This window comes from Nomascus leucogenys, chromosome 4, assembly GCF_006542625.1.
Source record: "Nomascus leucogenys isolate Asia chromosome 4, Asia_NLE_v1, whole genome shotgun sequence".
In the NCBI taxonomy this organism is placed as follows: domain Eukaryota; kingdom Metazoa; phylum Chordata; class Mammalia; order Primates; family Hylobatidae; genus Nomascus; species Nomascus leucogenys.
The window spans coordinates 84,633,930-84,652,210 of record NC_044384.1 but is presented as its reverse complement, the minus strand read 5'-3'; the positions used below and the strand labels follow the sequence as shown (position 1 = coordinate 84,652,210).

General features: G+C 50.8%; 1 protein-coding gene and 1 pseudogene across 2 annotated transcripts; one reads left to right on the top strand and one right to left on the bottom strand.

Moving 5' to 3' along the window:
* Positions 1–61: 61 nt before the first annotated feature.
* SNX15 (sorting nexin 15) lies at positions 62–13,324 on the bottom strand. Of its 2 annotated transcripts, XM_030811158.1 has the most exons (8): positions 13,098–13,324; positions 8,527–8,562; positions 8,179–8,299; positions 5,749–5,864; positions 5,505–5,652; positions 5,049–5,192; positions 1,803–2,060; positions 62–949 (listed from the first exon to the last, which is right to left on the bottom strand). In XM_030811158.1, exons 1-8 carry the CDS (start codon positions 13,194–13,196, stop codon positions 843–845), a joined length of 1,029 nt encoding a protein of 342 aa, XP_030667018.1. In that variant the 5' UTR covers positions 13,197–13,324; the 3' UTR covers positions 62–842. The 2 variants fall into 2 exon arrangements, with proteins under 2 accessions (XP_030667018.1, XP_030667019.1); XM_030811159.1 differs by lacking the exon at positions 1,803–2,060.
* Positions 13,195–17,995, top strand: LOC115834656 (annotated as a pseudogene).
* The last annotated feature ends 286 nt before the right edge of the window (positions 17,996–18,281 follow it).

The window sequence follows — 18,281 nt, the reverse complement described above, 5'->3', positions numbered from 1 at the left end:
ACTGTTCAACTGCCAGTGTAGCGCGAAAGCAGCCATCACAATAGTAAATGAATTAGCCTGGTTGTGTTCCAACAAATTTTATTTATAGACTCTTAAATTTCATATAATTTTCACTTGTCACATATAAATTTCACCTGTCATTGTCACATAATATTATTTTGATTTTTTTAATCATTAAAAAGATGTAAAAACCACTCTCACAGGCCTTACATTAAAAAGGAGATGGGCCAGATTTGGCTGCAGGTGGGAGTTTGCAGACCCCAGTTCTAGACGGGTAAACTAATGGTTTAATGACCACAGCTGCTGCTCACACATCAAGACAGACAGACATGGGCCGGGCGTAGTGACTCATTCCTGTAATGTCAGCACTTTGGGAGGCTGAGGCGGATGGACCACTTGAGGTCAGGAGTTCGAGACCAGCCTGGCCAACATGGTGTAACCCGGTCCCTACTAAAAATACAAAATATTAGCTGGGCGTGGTGGCGTGTGCCTGCAATCCCAGCTACTGGGGAGGCTGAGACAGGAGAATTGCTTGAACCTGGGAGGCGGAGGTTGCAGTGAGCCACGATCACACCACTGCATTCCAGCCTGGGCGACACAGCGAGACTCCAACTCAAAAAAAACCCAAAAAGACAGGCAGGGTCAGAAGTGTGAGTCCTTGATTCCAAGGTGGCAGGCGTAATCAGGGAGCTGAGAATTCATTATTTTTCTTATTCTTGGTCCAGTTACCTACAGAAATGGCCCCTGTAATTACAAGACCAGAAGGTAGGGCCAAGCCCTGGGGAGAGGAGAAGGGGCTGGCAGTGCAGGAGCGAGAGTCCCAGGGAAGGGCACACTCCCTGTTAGGGTGGGAGTTGAGACAGGTGCAGGTGCAGGATCTCCTCTGCCCGCTTCAGGTACTCAGCTGCCTTCTTCTTCACACCTTCCTGGCGGGCAGGCAACGGGTCACCTGTGGAGAGAGAATGCTCAGCTGAGGCACTTGGGCACCACTGGTCTGGTCAGAACCCCTGGTCTGGTGCTTTACAATTCACAGAGCATCACCATGTGCTTTTCCCTCCTCTCTGGGGCCCAGCATCCATTCTCCCCATTCTACAAATAAGAAAACTGAGGCCATGCCGGGCGTGGTGGCTCACACCTGTAATCCCAGTGCTTTGGGAGGCTGAGGCAGGTGGATCACGAGGTCAGGGGTTCGAGACTAGCCTGACCCAACATGGTGAAACCCCGTCTCTACTAAAAATACAAAAATTAGCTGGGCGTGGTGGCATGTGCCTGTAATCCCAGCTACTCAGGAGGCTGAGGCAGGAGAATTGCTCGAACCTGGGAGGCGGAGGTTGCAGTGAGCCGAGATCGCGCCACTGCACTCCAGCCTGGGCGACAGAGCAAGACTCCGTCTCAAAAAAAATAAATAAATAAAATAAATAAATAAATAAAAAATAAAAATTCAAAAATTAGCCAGGCATGGTGGTGGGCACCCGTAATCCCAGCTACTCGGGAGGCTGAGACAGGAGAATCACTTGAACCCGGGGGACGGAGGCCGCAGTGCGCCGAGATTGTGCACTCCAGCCTGCGACAAGAGCAAGACTGTGTCTCAAAAAAAAAAAAGAAAAAAAAAAGAAAAAAGAAAACTGAGGCCACAAGAGGAAAAAAAAAAAAAACCAGAAACAAAAATCTGCCTAGGTTACACAGCTAGTCAGTGAGGAGTAAAAGGGCTCCTGATCTGTGAATTGCTTGTTTTTTTGCTCCCTTCATCACTGCTCCACCTGGGACCCAAGCCTGACCCTCCACCCTCAGTCCCTACTCACTGGGAACTCCCTGAAGCAAGACGTGCACACCGTCTCGGTAGCCCTGGAGCGCGGCAGCATAAGCGCCTGCCTTCTCATCCCGCAGGGCCTGGGTGATGAGTTCTGTGGCCTGGCTTAGGTAGGCAGGGGTGGGCCCTCCTTCCCCGTCCTCTTCCTCCTCCTGCCCTCCTGGCTCCCAGGGTTCCTGGTCCAGCCTTGCCGACTCCACCCCCATCGTTGCCAGCTCAGCCACATGGGTGGGGCTGGGGGCTGCGCCTTCTGCAATTAGAAAGGGAGGACTCAGACCAGACTGGCCCTTCCTTTCCCAGGCCCTCTGCCCAACCCCAAGACCTCTTTTGTCCCTCAGGGTATCAGCTTGTCCCCAGTAGAGGGGACCAATGCCAGAGCAATCCAGAAGTCATCTGTGGATCAAAAACTAGCCATGATCTATTTGATCGATAGGGTTCATGTGCTTCTGTAAAAACAGCCTTACCTTCCTAATTATTTCTTTAGGTTACATACTCTAGTTTGTAAGCTCTGGGTCACTGGTCCTATTTCCCTCTTGACTCCAGTTGACCTAGAAATCCAAAAATCCCCTCCAGAAAGTTTCCCTGAAGGATGCTAGGCCAACACCACCAGGCTGAGGGTAGAAATGCTCCAAGACTTGGAATAATCTTAGAATAGGAGACTTAGAGAATCTTAGGGGTTTTCTGAAGCCTTGCAGTTTCAGCTGAGGCCCCCAAATGTAAAGACAGTGAGTGACAGGTGTCCTCACATTTCCCAGGGAAAGGCTCATTATATCCCCCTGGACTGGCTAAAAGGGGGTCGGACATCCTCCCTGCAGCTTGCACATGAGGTGGCTGGAAATCTGGTGCACCTTTGGTGAAAAGGCCTCTGGGGGGAAGGTGCGGGGGCAGGGAGCATCATGATATCCTATCATCCTGGAGAGGGAAAAGGTGGGTGCCTCTCTAACTCCATCCCTGTGAGGAGTTCCATGAGAGCCCTGAGAAGTCCGGGCCTCCTGCAGGAGGGAGAAGGCACCTCCTGGCTGGGCCTACAGCCTTCCATGTATTGCTCAGGGAGCAGAGAGCAGAAAAGTGCCTGGGACACCTGCACACTCGAGTTCAAGAGTTTGCTGTGAAGAAGGGAGACACAGGTGCCCGCTCCTTGCTTTGAGAATTCTGGTGGTGAGAGGCTTGTTGGAGGTCCCCACCACGGCAGGGCAGGGAAATAAGGCAGTGTCCAAGCACACTGCAGTTCCAGGCTTTGGGGACTTTTCCCATGGGCTGAGTGAAGGTCTCACTGGAGCAGTCTGTGAAGGGTCTTGAAAAGATCCTGGCTGGACACAGTTGCTCATGCCTATAATCTAGCACTTTGGGAGGCCAAGGTGGGAGGACTACTTGAGTCCAGGAGCTTGAGACCAGCCTGGGCAACATAGTGAGATCTCATCTCTACAAAAAATCAAAAACTTAGCTGGGTATGATGGTGCATGCCTGTGGTCCTGTCCCAGCTATTCGGGAGGCTGAGGCGGAAGGATCGGTTGAGCCTAGGAGGTGGAGGCTGCAGTGAGCCATGATCGCACCACTGCCCTCTAGCTTGGTGACAGAGCCAGACTCTGTCTCAAAAAAAAAAAAAAAAAAAAAAGGAAAGGAAAAAAAAGAGAAAATAGAAAAGCTCCTGCCCAGGCAGCTAGCTGCCCAGCAGGGACTCAGCTGGCACAAAAAAAAAAAAAAAAAAAAAAAAAAAAAAAAAAAAAAAAAAAAAAAAAAAAAAAAACCAGCAGGGACTCAGCTGGCACAAGGACAGAGCACTTGGATGCCTGCCACCCAGAGGCCAGGCATAACAGCCCTGTGACACCAACACTGCCTTTCCCTCCCATTCCTTCTTCCCACTCCCCAACCCTGGAGAGGCAGGAGCAGGAATGGGAGGAAGCAGAACAAGAAAAGTGAAAGAGGCAGAGCACTTTGGCTCACGCCTGTAATCTCAGCACTCTGGGAGGCCGAGGCAGGTGGATCACTTGAAGGTCAGGAGTTTGAGACCAGCCTGACCAAAATGATGAGACCCTGTCTCTACTCAAACTACAAAAATGCCAGGCGTGGTGGCGCGCGTCTGTAGTCCCAGCTACTCAGGAGGCTGAGGCAGAAGAATCGCTTGAATCCGGGAGGCGGAGGTGGGAGTGAGCCGAGATCGTGCCACTGCACTCCAGCCTGGGCAATCCAGAGCAAGACTCGATTTCAAAAAAAAAAAAAAAAAAAAGGGCCGAGCATGGTGGCTCACATCCGTAATCCCAGCACTTTCTGAGGCTGAGGCGGGCACATCACCTGAGTTCGGGAGTTTGAGACCAGCCTGACCAACATGGAGAAATCCCACCTCAACTAAAAATACAAAATTAGCCAGGCACCGTGGTGCGCGACTGTAGTCCCAGCTACTCGGGAGGCTGAGGCAGGAGTATTGCTTGAACCTGGGAGGTTGCAGTGAGCAGAGATTGAGCCACTGTACTCCAGACTGGGCGACAGAGTGAGACTCCATCTCAAAAAAAGAAAAAGAATAACAGACATGGGCTCTCGCTATATTGCCCAGGCTGGTCTTGAATTCCTGGGCTCACGCGATCTTCCTGCCTCAGCCTTCCCAAGTGTTGAGATTACAGGTGTGAGCCAATGTGCCAGGCCTTGGCGAATTTTCGAATGAAAAACTCCAGTGTCTCAGAGCTTGGGACTGTCGAGTCCCAGGATCTCACAGCAAGAAGGTGCCCAGAACCCTGACCTCCATTGGGGGGGCCCTTCTACCTCCAGCATCCCCAAATGCCAGTGGCTCCAGGCCCCCAGAGGGATTTGCCTTTGCAGCTGCTCTTTGAGCTGAGAACTCACTCCCATTGACCAGCAGGCCTCTTGCCTTCAGGATCTGCAGCCAGACCCTGGCCAGTCAGGAAATCCCACCACGAGCTTGCAGGGAAGGAACTAAAATGTCCCAGAGCAGTGTGACCCGGCTCTTTCCAAAGCCTTCTCAGTGAGATGCCCCCAACGTGGGAAGTGCCTCCTTTCCTTCCTCGTGGCTACTTGTTGCACAGGTGCATCCAGCACACCACACCACGTGCCCTGGCACGGGGCTTCTAATTCTCATTGAAGCTGCTATTGGCCCACAGGGCAGCACTGCTGAGGGGACATCCCCGATCTGTGCAGGCACTGAGCAGGCTAGTGGGGCTCTGCCCTCCTCCCTGTCCCAAGGATGTCCTGCCCTGGCTCCTTCCCTGCTGTCCCAGCTCATTACCTTCCTTGGAGAAGGGGTCGAAGAGGGCAAGCTCAGCCTCAGTGAGAGAGCCTCGGGCAGGGGAACTGGACGCCTCCTCGGTGCTCTCACAGTGAAAGAGGAGATCCAGGGCCTCCTGGGCAGGGCTGGATGGTGGGGGGTCCACTGAGGAAGAGATCGTTGGGGTCATGAATACCTGCGTTTATTTCTCAGCTTTCAAAATGGAATTACTCTCTCCTTAAACCCTTGCAGCAACCATGGTCATAGACAAGCCTGTTATTAGGGTTTGTGCCCATTTTACAGATTAAGAAACTGTAGCACAGAGAAGGAAAAGGACCTGCCCAAAGTTCCTCAGCCAGTAAGTGATAGACCTGGGACACACACACATTTCTCAGTAAGATCACTGAGGAGGGAGCGTGGCCCCCCTCCCCACTCTGCACCCTCCAGCCCTGGTTCCCTCCTGCCACCCCAATGTACCTGGCACCTCCAATTCCTCGAGGCCCCTCCTTTCTGCAGGGAGCAGTTGGGGTAGCCGGGGGTCATCAGGGGGCGGGGTGGGGATCAGAGGGGGAGGCAGGATGTGCAGGTCCCCGGACACCTCCAAGGGTCGGGTCACCTCCCCACCCTGCAGGACAGAAAGATCAGACATGGGGAGTCATGGGGTGCAATCTGGTGGGTGGGTAAGTGGCCCAAGTTCTGGGAAGGTGGAAGGTGCACATACCCGGAAGAACTCTTTGAGCTGGGGGCTGTTGTTGAGCGCAGGTATGTGCACAGTGAAGCGAAGCAGGTCCTCTGCCCCCTTTCGCCGCTCCTCGATCACTGACGCTTCAAACCGGCCTACAGTCCCCAGGACAAGGAATAGGGGAGAGTGGCGGTGACTCACAGGGGCTTCTGCCCCAAGGCCACTTTTCCTGGTCCTGCCTGAGATGCTCTGAGCAACTCACTGCCCTCCTACCCATTCTCCCAGCAATCTTCCCTGGCTCCTCCTGGGGTGAGGTAGGGGCTTCCAGGAGGGATCAATTTCCCTATTCATTCATTTGCCAGATGTTTACTGAGCACCTACTATTGCTAGACTGGGAAGGTGAACAGGGGAGGAACCAGTCTCTGCCCTTGTGAATATCATATCCTACACAGGGGGAGCTAGGCAGTTAACAAGAAACAGAAGTATTTCTGATGGCATTGATCTAATGAGGAGAAAAATAAGGCTCAGAGAGGGCAAGTGACTTGCCCAGGGTCACAAAGCAAGGAGCCCCCCTCTTTATTTTTTGAGACAAGGCCTGGCTCTGTTACCCAGGCTGGTGTGCAGTGGCATGATCTCAGCTCTCTGCAACCTCTGCCTCCTGGGATCAAGCTGACCTCCCACCTCAGCCTCCTAAGTAGCTGGGACTATAGGTGCACACCATCATGCCTGGCTAATTTTTGTATTTTTTGTAGAGATGGGGTTTTATCATGTTGCCCAGGCTGGTCTTGAACTCCTGAGCTCAAGTGATTACCTTGCCTTGGCTTCCCAAAGTGCTAAGATTACAGGTGCGAGCCACAGTTTCACTGCTCTGTCCTAGGTATTTTGCAGAGCAGGCTAACTCTGGTCCAGTTACTGTGCGGCCAGTCTGTGGTACTTCCCTACTGGCCTGGCATAACCTGACAGCAGCAATCCTTTACCTTGCTTCAAAAGAACATCTCGGCCAGGCGCGGTGTCTTACACCTAAAATCCCAGCATTTTGGGAGGCCGAGGCAGGTGGATCACTTGAGGTTAGGAGTTCGAGACCAGCCTGGCCAACATGGTGAAACCCTATCTCTACTAAAAATAAAAAAAATTAGGTGTGGTGGCACACACTACTTGGGAGGCTACTTGGCTATTTGGGAGGCTGAGGCAGGAGAATCACTCAAACCTGGGAGGCAGAGTTTGCAGTGAGCTGATATCATGCCACTGGACTCCAGCCTGGGCGACAGAGTGAGACTCTGTCTCAAAAAACAAAAACAAAAACCAACAACAAAAAAGAACATCTCACATGAGTATGCAGACCCAAGCAACTGGTCAGCACTGTCTAATACAGATACGAGCTACATATGCAATTTTAAATTTTCTAGCAGCTACATTAAATAAAAGGAAAAAAGAAACAATTTTTTTTTTTTTTTTTTTTTTTTTGAGACAGAGTCGCACTCTTGTCGCCCGGGCTGCAGTGCAATGGCACAGTCTTGGCTCACTGCAACCTCTGCCTCCCAGGTTCAAGCGATTCTCCTGCCTCAGCCTCCTGAGTAGCTGAGATTACATGCACCCGCCACTACACTCAGCTAATTATTTGTATTTTTAGTAGAGACGGGGTTTCACCACGTTGGCCAGGCTGGTCTCAAACTCCTGATCTTGTGATTCACTTGCCTCAGCCTCCCAAAGTGCTGGGATTACAAGTGTGAGCCACCACACCTAGCCACAAGTTAATTTTAGTATTTTATTGAACCCAATATATCCCAAATATTCTCATTGCAACATGTAATCAATATACTAAGTATTGATATGGGCCGGGTGCAGTGTCTCACACCTGTAATCCCAGCACTTTGGGAGGCTGAGGCGGGCAGGTCAGCTGAGGTCAGGAGTTCAAGACCAGCCTGGCCAATGTGATGAAACTCTGTCTCTACTAAAAATACAAAAATTAGCCAGGCATGGTGGTGCACACCTGTAATCCCAGCTACTGGGGAGACTGATACAGGAGGATCCCTTGAACCTGGAAGGTGGAGGGTGCAGTGAGCCAAGATAACGCCACTGTACTCCAGCCTGGGTGACAAAGTGAGGCTGTCAACAACAACAAAAAAAGAAAAAGGAAAATAAAATGGAGCTAATAAGGACAGATTTTTTTTTTTTTTTTTTTTTTTTGAGATGGAGTTTTGCCTCGGCCTCCCAAAGTGCTAGGATTACAGGCGTGAGCCACCACGCCCGGCCCAACAGGAATGTTAAAAGGTGCAATACACAGTAAGGGTTAGGCTGCTCTGAGCCTCAGTTTTGCCATCTGTCAAATGAGGTCATCTCTAAGGGCCTTTCCAAACATGTCTCTGCCCAGGGTTTCAGGCCCTCTCTATCCAGCCCCCACTGGCGGAGGTCCCCTTTTGCCCAATGCTCCCTCCATCTTTGGCCTCAGTGCCCCAATCTAACACTCACCAAACACCTGGGCCCGGGGGAAAGCAGGGAACTCCTCAAGGCGGCGGAAGAGGTTGCGGTGGGTGTAGGCCAGGTCTCCATGCAGCTTGCGGAAGTCGCTGTACCGCTTCCAGACCACCACCTACGAGGGACACGAGACTTGCCCAGAACCAGCAATGGTGGGAGGCAGCCGCCCCCATGCCCAGCCTGCCCCCAGGGGGTGTGAGGATCAGGATGCAGCTGCAGCAGCCCCTCGCCCGGGGACAGGGAGGAAGGAGGGCCTATGTCCAAGCAGAGTTACCAGCTGCCCCTTGACAGTTTCCAGATCTGGAACTGCAGAACAGTCCCTCTTCCTCCCAGGAGCCTCACCTCTTTGACATCTTCTGGGTCCTTCTTTGAGATGAACTGAGAGAGAAAGGCAAGAGCTGGTTGAGACCAGAGACCGCCATCTGACACCCTCTCACCCTGTAATGCCCCAGGTGCCTCCTAGTCCCCTTCACGGGGCAGTGGCCTTTGGCCATTGGCCTCTGGCGGCAAGGCACCCTGGCTTTAAGCCTTCGCGTGTAACTTTAGCAACTTTTCCTACTATGTACCTCAGTTTCTCCATCTATCAAATAGGAGGACCCCTAAACGCCCATTTGGACTGCTCCAACTTCAGCCCAACTTTTTTTGAGATGAAGTCTCGCTCTGTTGCCCAGGCTGGAGTGCAGTGGTGCACTCTCAGCTCACTGCCACCTCTGCCTTCAGGGTTCAAGCGATTCTCCTGCCTCAGCCTCCCAAGAAGCTGGGACTATAGACATGCACCACCACGGCTGCTAATGTTTGTATTTTTAGTAGAGATGGGGTTTCACCATGTTGGCCGAGCTGGTCTGGAACTCGTGACCTCAAGTGATCCGCCCGCCTCAGCCTCCCAAAGTGCTGGGATTACAGGCGTGAGCACCCGGCCATCAGCCCAATTTTTATCCCGGTTCCTTGAACAGGCCAAGTCCCTCCATCTCCTTCTGAAACCAAAGAACCCCAAGTCTCCAAAGAAGGGAGGTTCTGCCTCAGGAACCTCCTTCCCTGAGGGAGAAGGTCCTGCGCTTCAGCGCCCTGGACACAGAAGAAACCATCGCTGGAGCTGAAGTCCCTGGAAGGGCAGACTTGGGTCTGAGGTGAAAACAAGATTCAGTTTTCATCATGTCATGTTCATAATAATTTTAAAATAATGTCCCATGGTTTGGGGTACTTGACAGTTTAATAACATCTCCTATGCCAGGCATGGTGGCTCACACCTGTAATGCCAGCACTTTAGGGGGCCCAGGTGGGCAGATCACTTGAGTCCGGGAGTTTGAGGCCAGCCTGGGCAACATAGTTGCCAGTATCTGGAATAAATACAAAAAATTAGCTGGGTGTGGTGGCATGGCACACCTGTAGTCCAGCTACTTAGAAGGCTGAGGTGGGAGGATCACTTGAGTATGGGAAGCAGAGGTTGCAGTGAACTGAGATTGCACCACTGCACTCCAGCCTGGAGAGAGACCCTGTCTCTCATACACTAAATAAATAAATAAAAACATCGATTTCTTATCTTAGATCCCACCGAGGCAGACACAATTAACATGCCCACTTAAGAGATGAGGAAATGGAGGCTCTGAGAGGTGTGGCCATAGAAGATCACACACTAAGTAAGAAAGATGGCTGGGACTAAAACCCTGGACTTGGCTTTTGACAAGAGACTTGCGTAAAATATTCTGGTAAAAGAAACTATTTAAAAACCATTGAGTGGCCAGGTGTGGTGGCTCACGCCTGTAATCCCAGAACTTTGGGAGGCCAAGGTGGGCGAATCACTTGACGTCAGGAGTTCAAGACCAGCCTGGCCAACATGATGAAATCCTGTCTCTACTAAAAACACAAAAATTAGCCAGGCATGGTGGCAGGCACCTGTAGTCCCAGCTACTCGGGAGGCTGAGGCAGGAGAATCATTTGAACCTGGGAGGCAGAGGTTGCAGTGAGCTGAGATCACACCACTGCACTCTAGCCTGGCAACACAGTGAGACTCCATCTCAAAAAAAAAAAAAAATTATAGGCCAGGTATGGTGGGTCATGGTGGCCTATAATCCTAACACTTTGGAAGGCCAAAATGGGAGGATTGCTTGAGGCTAGGAGTTTGAGAGCAGCCTGGGCAACATGGCAAAACTCTGTCTCTACAAAAAAAAAAAATTTTTTTTTTTTTTTTTTGAGATGGAGTCTCACTCTGTCACCAGGCTGGAGTGCAGTGGCGCGATCTCGGCTCACTGCAACCTCTGCCTCCCGGGTTCAGGCAATTCTCCTGCCTCAGCCTCGCGAGCAGCTGGGACTACAGGCGACCACCACCATGCCCAGCTAATTTTTGTACTTTTAGTAGAGACGGGGTTTCACCATGTTGACCAGAATGGTCTCGATCTCTTGACCTCGTGATCTGCCTGCCTCGGCCTCCCAAAGTGCTAGGATTACAGGCGTGAGCCACCGCACCTGGCCTCTACAAAAAATTTAAAAATTAAGCTAGGCATGGTGGCACATGCCTGTAGTCCCAGTTACTCAGGAGGCTGAGGCAGGAGGATGGATTGAATCCAGGAACTTGAGGCTGCAGTAAGACATGAATCATGCCACTGCACACCAGCCTAGGTGACAGAGCAAGACCCTGTTGCAAATAAAATAAAATAAAATAAAATAAAATAAAATAAAAATATAGGCCGGGCATGGTGGCTCACAGCTGTAATTCCAGCACTTGGGGAGGCCAAGGTGGGAGGATAACTTGAGGTCAGGAGTTCGAGACCAGCCTGGCCAACACAGTGAAATCCTGTCTCTACTAAAAACACAAAAAGTAGCCGGGTGTGGTGGCACACGCCTATAATCCCAGCTACTCAGGAAGCTGAAGCAGAACTGCATGAACACAGGAGGTGGAGGCTGCAGTGAGCCGAGATCGCGCCACTGTACTCCAGCCTGGGCGACAGAGCAAGACTCCATCTCAAAAAATATATACATATATATATATTTATATATTATGTGCTTTATATTTTATACGTATTTATTATAAATAATACATTATATTATATAATATGCATAAAAATATATCAAAGTAATGCATGTTGCTTGGTTTAAAAAGCCAACGGGAGGCCGGGCGTGGTGGCTCACACCTGTAATCCCAGCACTTTGGGAGGCTGAGGCCGGTGGATCACTTGAGGTCAGGAGTTCCAGACCAGCCTGGCTAACAAGGTGAAACCTCATCTCTGCCAAAAAATACGCATATTAGCTGGGCATGGTGACGCGCGCCTGTAGTCCCAGCTACCTGGGAGGTTGAGGTGGGAGAAACTGAACCCGGGGGACGGAAGTTTGCAGTGAGCTGAGATCGAGTCACTTCACTCCAGCCTGGGCGACAGTGAGACTGTGTCTCAAAAACAAAACAAAACAACGACACAAAAAAACCACTGGGAAGACTTATTTGTATTTATTTATTTATTTATATTTTTGAGACGGAGTCTCGCTCTGTCTCCCAGGCTGGAGTGCAGTGGCAGGATCTCGGCTCACTGCAAGCTCCGCCTCCCGGGTTCTCTCCATTCTTCTGCCTCAGCCTCCTCAGTAGCTGGGACTACAGGCGCACGCTGCCATGCCCGGCTAATTTTTTGTATTTTTAGTAGAGATGGGGTTTCACCATGTTAGCCAGGATGGTCTCGATCTCCTGACCTCGTGATCTGCCCACCTCCGCCTCCCAAAGTGCTGGGATTACAGGCGTGAGCCACCGCGCCCGGCCGCCACTGGGAAGACTTATAATAAAAGGTTACAGTTCCTTGCCACATCCTTCCCACCCCAACCCCACCTCCAGTCTATCTTCCCAGGGACAATCTATTTATTTGCTTTTTTTTCTCTTTTTTTTAAGTTGTGTGTGTGTGTGTATTTTAATATTGAGCCGGGGTCTCACTATGTTGCCCAGGCTCGTCTTGAACTCCTGAGCTCAAGCAATCTGCTGTCTCAGCCTCCCAAAGTGCTGGGATTTACAGGCATGAGCCACTGAGCCCGGCCTTATTTGCATTATTTTTAGGCATGGAAAAGACATAAACGATTTGGGGAAAGCATATTTTAAATAGCTAAGATTCTGCACTTAGATCACTTTGGAAGTGTCCTTATGTGCCTGCTTTGCTTTTATAATTAACTAATGCACGAGCTTAATAGTCGCCTAGTTGAAAATTCTAAAAGTACAAAAAATTTAAAGTAAAAATCTTCCCCCAACTCCTGTCCCCAGTGACACAGTTCCTCTCCCTGGGGACCTTCCTTGTTACCAGTTCTTGTATGTCATTCTACAGGTGTCCTGTTTTACTGTTTTATTTTTAATTATTTTCATGGTTTCCTCCATGCCTCTCTATAAATTGTGCTTATGATGTTGTTATCGCTTCATATATCAACTCTAGCCTATCTTCCTGCTGTGACCTTGATATGGCGACTTACTCCTTAAGTCCTTCTGAACTGCATAAATTTTTTTCAACCATTGACCGGTATTATTTTTTGAAAAATTAAAAATGGTTAAATTCGTTAAAGGGAGTTTATGTAACATCAAACAAACCAATAAACAAAACTTACTCTACGAGAATGGAGTACTAATATTTGGATTAAACCAGAGTTTTCATGTTAGTTTAGAGAAATTCACAGCCTGATGCCCAGACACTACACGCCGGGCGTGGGCATACACGCCTTGCCTGTCCGGGAACGGCCGTCAACGCCCTTTTAAAAAAGACAGCGCCCACCCAGGGCCCCGCCCCCTGGTAGTTAAAGATGTAACGAAGCCTCGTACTGCAACCCTCCCCTTAAAGGGGAAACCCATTTCTCTCGTCTAAAAATGGAGCAGTGGCTGCACCGCCTTTCCTTAAGGTAAAACTCGGCGCCCCTCTAGTTAAAAGGGTAAAGTACGCACTGGGCCCCCACCTCACCTGCGCGGTTACTTTGTACTCGGTGTAGCCCTTGGGGTGCGTCCTGGGGTCCGACACTGTGTAGTGCCGCAGGAAGTCATCCTTCGCCTGGCGGGACATGAAACCGAGCCTGAGCGGAGCGCAGCGCCGGCTTCCACCTCCTCGCCGTCCCCACCCCTCCGGTCCGGCCTCCGCCCGCCGCCTCGCCCGGGCCTGCGCTCTTCTTCCTCTGGCCTAGGGATTTTGTCGCAAGTGACAGCGCTGTTCCGATCCCGGGTGCGCGGCCAAGGGAGCGTCTGAAAAGTTCCTTCTCTGTGGTGAAGCGTAAACCCAGGTCATTCGAAAGATAGGTTGGGGAGGCTGAGATCACTCGTCTCATTTCTGCTGGGTGATCAAGCCCACCCTATCCAAGCGTAAACCCTTGTCACAGACCTCCAAACGACTTCTCCCCTGCTTCCCAAATCCCTCCTTTCATTCATCCACCCAACTCTTATTGTGTCCAGTATGTGCAGGACAACGTCAAATTATTTCCCTGTCTCCCTCCACAGGATTCCCTAATTCATGTTTTCTGGAAAGTAGAGGAAGCAAAGAACGCTGGAGAAGCAGGATGGTGTCATGGGCTCTGAGTCACGACTCTTACTAGCTGTAGGGGTTTCCCTTAACTACTCAGCCTCAGTTTCTCATTTGTAGAATGGAGATGTTTATAATAGAATCTGTGTAGGGCAGTGGAGCTTTTTTGCAATGGGTTTGCTGCCAGAACACAGGTGTCGTGAAAACCACCATTAAATCAAAGCCAAAATGGGGGTTTGGCGCGGTGGTTCACGCCTGTAATCCCAGCATTTTGGGCAGTGGAGGCAGGCGGATCACTTGAGGTCAGGAGTTCAAGACCAGCCTGGCCAACATGGTGAAACCCCGTTTCTACTAAAAATACAAAAATTAGCTGGGCGTGGTGGTGCATGCCTGTAATTCCAGCTACTCCAGAGGCTGAGCTGGCTGATGGCTTCAGCCCAGGAGGTTGAGGCTGCAGTGAGCTGCAATCACACCACTGCACTCCAGCCTGGGCAACAGAGTGAGACTCCATATCAAAAGAAAGGGAGCAGGGGAAGGAAAAGACTCAGCTCAACATCGTCATCTGATTTGGGCAAGTCCAGCACTACTGGCCATCTGATCTACAAGTGTAGTGGGATCCACAAAAGAACCATCGACAATTTTGAGGAAGCTGCTGAGATGGGAAAGGGCTCCTTCAAGCATACCTGGGTCTTGGGTAAGCTGAAAGTTGAACGTGAGAGTGGTATCACCACTGATACCTCCCTGCTGGCAATTGAGACCAGCAAGTACTACGTGACCATCATCAATGGCCCAGGACACAGAGACTTTATAAAAAACCTGATTACAGGCACATATCAGGCTAATTGTGCTGTCCTGATTGTTGCTGCTGGTGTTGGTGAATTTGAAGCTGGTAATTCCAAGAATGGGCGGACGTGTGAGCACACCCTTCTGGCTTACACGCTGGGTGTGAAATTAATTGTTGGTGTTAACAAAATGGATCCCAGTGAGCCACCCTAAAGAGGAGAGATGGGGGCCGGGTGTGGTGGCTCACGCCTGTAATCCCAGCAGTTTGGGAGGCAGAGGTGGGTGGATTACGAAGTCAGGAGTTCAAGACCAGCCTGACCAAGATGGTGAAACCCCATCTCTACTAAAAATACAAAAATTAGCTGGGCATGGTGGTGGGCACCTGTAGTCCCAGCTACTTGGGAGGCTGAGGCAGAGAATTGCTTGAAACCGGGAGGCAGAGGTTGCAGTGAGCTGAGATCGTGCCACTGCACTGCAGCCTGGGCGACAGAGGACAGAGTGAGAATCTGTCTCAAAAAAAAAAAAAAAAAAAAAAAAAGAGGAGCGATGGGGGAAATCATTAACGAAATCAGCGCTTACATTAAGAAATTGGAGGCCGGGCATAGTGGCTCACGCCTGTAATCCCAACACTTTGGGAGGCCGAGGCGGGTGGATCACAAGGTCAGGAGATTGAGACCATCCTGGCGAACACGGTGAAACCCCATCTCTACTAAAAATACAAAAAATTAGCCGGGCGTGGTGGTGGGTGCCTGTAGTCCCAGCTACTTGGGAGGCTGAGGCAGGAGAATGGCGTGAACCCAGGAGGCAGAGCTTGCAGTGAGCCGAGATCGTGCCACTGCACTCCAGCCTGGATGACAGAGTGAGACTCCGTCTCAAAAAAAAAAAAAAAAAGAAAGAAATTGGCTACAACCCTGACATAGTAGTATTTGTGCCAATATCTGGTTGGAGTGGTGACAACAGGGGGGAGCCAAGAGCTCACATGCCTTGGCTCAAGGGATGGAAAGTCACCTGTAAAGATGGCGATGCTGTGGAACCATGCTGCTCAGAAGCTCTAGATCGCATCCTACCACCAACTCAAAAGCTCTTGGTTCTGCCCCTCCAGACGTCCACAAAATTGGTGGTATTGGTACTGTCAGTGTGGGCCAGGTGGAGACTGGTGTTCCCAAACCCGGCATGGGTTTCGAGACCTTTGCTCCAGTCAGTGTTAGAATTGAAGCAAAAATCTGTTGAAATGCAGCATGAAGTTGGTAGGCTTAAATACAATACATAGTATTTAGTGCAGAGGAAGCATTGTGAATAGCCACTCTTGTTCCTGGAATTCAGGTGTACAGGTGCGGTGCCTTGGTCTTCAGAAAGAAGCAAAGCATGGCATGGGGCTCATGCCTGTAATCTCAGCACTTTGGGAGGCCAAGGTGGGAGGATCACTTGAGGCCAGGAGTTCGAGACCAGCCTGGGCAACAGGCTGCCCCTAATTTCATGAGAAATTTAAAAATTAGTTGGGGGCCGGGTGCAGTGGCTCATGCCTGTAATCCCAGCCCTTTGGGAGGCCAAGTCGGGCGGATTACTTGATGTTAGGAGTTCAAGACCAGCCTGGCCAACATGGTGAAACCCCATCTCTACTAAAAATACAAAAATTAGCCAGGTGTGGTGACGGGCACCTATAATCCCAGCTACTCGGGAGAATGGGGCAGGAGAGTCGTTTGAACCCGGGAGGCAGAGATTGCACTTAACCTCCTGGAGGAAATGTCATCCAGGAGCCAGTCGATGCCAGGCAGCAGGTTCTCCCCAGCAATGGGGTTGCAGCCCTTGATGTACAAGTGATGGCTGTGGACAGTCCAGCTCCAGGGCCTGGGAGAACAAAGGTGCTGGTGGTGGCCAGTGACCACAGACCCTGCCTCCCCTCAGCCCCTTCCCTCCCTACTCAAGGGTCAGCCCATCCAGGAAGCCTCCCCTGGCCCCTAGGAGAGCTTATCTGTTCCCCGGGGCACCTGAGCTCTCTGTACAGTGCCACGCCAGTGCCACCCCTTAGTGTCCCATATAAAAGAGGATCCTGCTAGGCAGCACTGCTTAGGGCTGTCTCTAACTGCATTGCTGAATGGAATGGGTAGTACTTAGAACAGTGTAGGGAAGAGAAAGAGGGATCAGACTGTTACTGTGTCTATGTAGAAAGGGAAGATATAGGAAATTTCATTTTGACCTGTACCCTGAACAATGGCTTTTTCCTGAGATGCTGTTAATTTGTAACTTTGCCCCAGCCACTTTGCCCCAACCTCTTTGCCCCAACCTTGAGCTCACAAAAACATGTGTTGTATGGAATGAAGGTGTTTTTTTTTTTTTTTTTTTTGAGATGGAGTCTCACTCTGTCGCCCAGTCTGGAGTGCAGTGGCACCATCTCGACTCTCTGCAAGCTCTGCCTCCCGGGTTCACGCCATTCTCCTGCCTCAGCCTCCCGAGTAGCTGGGACTACAGGCGCCCGCCACCACGCCTGGCTAATTTTTTGTATTTTTAGTACAGACGGGGTTTCACTGTGTTAGCCAGGATGGTCTCGATCTCCTGACCTCATGATCCGCCTGCCTCGGCCTCCCAAAGTGCTGAGATTACAGGCGTGAGCCACCGCGCCCGGCCTTGGAATCAAGGTTTAAGGGATCTAGGGCTGTGCAGGATGTGCCTTGTTAACAAAATGTTTACAAGCAGTATGCTTGGTAAAAGTCATCGCCGTTCTCTAGTCTCGATAGCCGCAGGGACCTCTGCCCTGGAAAGCCGGATATTGTCCAAGGTTTCTCCCCACGTAATAGTCTGAAATATGGCCTCGTGGGATGAGAAAGACCTGACTGTCCCCCAGCCCGACACCCGTAAAGAGTCTGTGCTGACGTGGGTTAGTAAAAGAGGAAAGCCTCTTGCAGTTGAGATAGAGGAAGGCTACTGTCTCCTGCCTGCCCCTGGGAACTGAATGTCTCGGTATAAAACCAGATTGTACATTTGTTGAATTCTGAGATAGGAGAAAAACTGCCCTATGGCGGGAGGCGAGACATGTTGGCAGCAATGCTGCCTTGTTATTCTTTATTCCACTGAGATGTTTTGGCGAAGAGAAACATAAATCTAGCCTACGTGCACATCCAGGCATAGTACCTCCCCTTGAACTTAATTATGACACAAATTCTTTTGCTCACATGTCTTTTTGCTGACCTTCTCCCTATTATCACCCTGCTCTCCTACCACATTCTTCTTGCTGAGATAGTGAAAATAATAATCAATAAAAACTGAAGAAACTGAGACTGGTCCCGGTGCAGGTCCTTGGTATGCTGAGCGCCGGTCCCCTGGGCCCACTTTTCTTTCTCTATACTTTGTGTCCTATTTCTTTTCTCAGTCTCTCGTCCCACCTGATGAGATATACCCACAGGTGTGGAGGGACAGGCCACCCCTTCACACAGAACCCTGCAGAGTAAGCAGCTGTTAGGACCCTGTGCCATGAAAACATCTGCCAGTCTTGCCACTTGGATTGGACCCCTGGGGTGGCCTCATTTCCTATCCTTTCCCAGCCTGGCACTGCTTCCGAGTTCCTGTAGCCTTCAGTGAAGGCCTCAGCTACCCCTGCCTGATGTGGCCCCCCTCCCGCCCTCTGGCTGCACTCCCTCCTACACATGACTCTATGCACCTCCCCATTTCCCAAGAGCGTTTGCTCTTTTTTTTTTTTTGAGACAGAGTCGCTCTGTCGCCCAGGCTAGAGTGCAGTGGCGCAATCTCAGCTCACTGCCAGCTCCGCCTTCCGGGGTTCACGCCATTCTTCTGCCTCAGCCTCCCGAGTAGCTGGGACTACAGGCGCCCGCCACCACACCCGGCTAACTTTTTGTA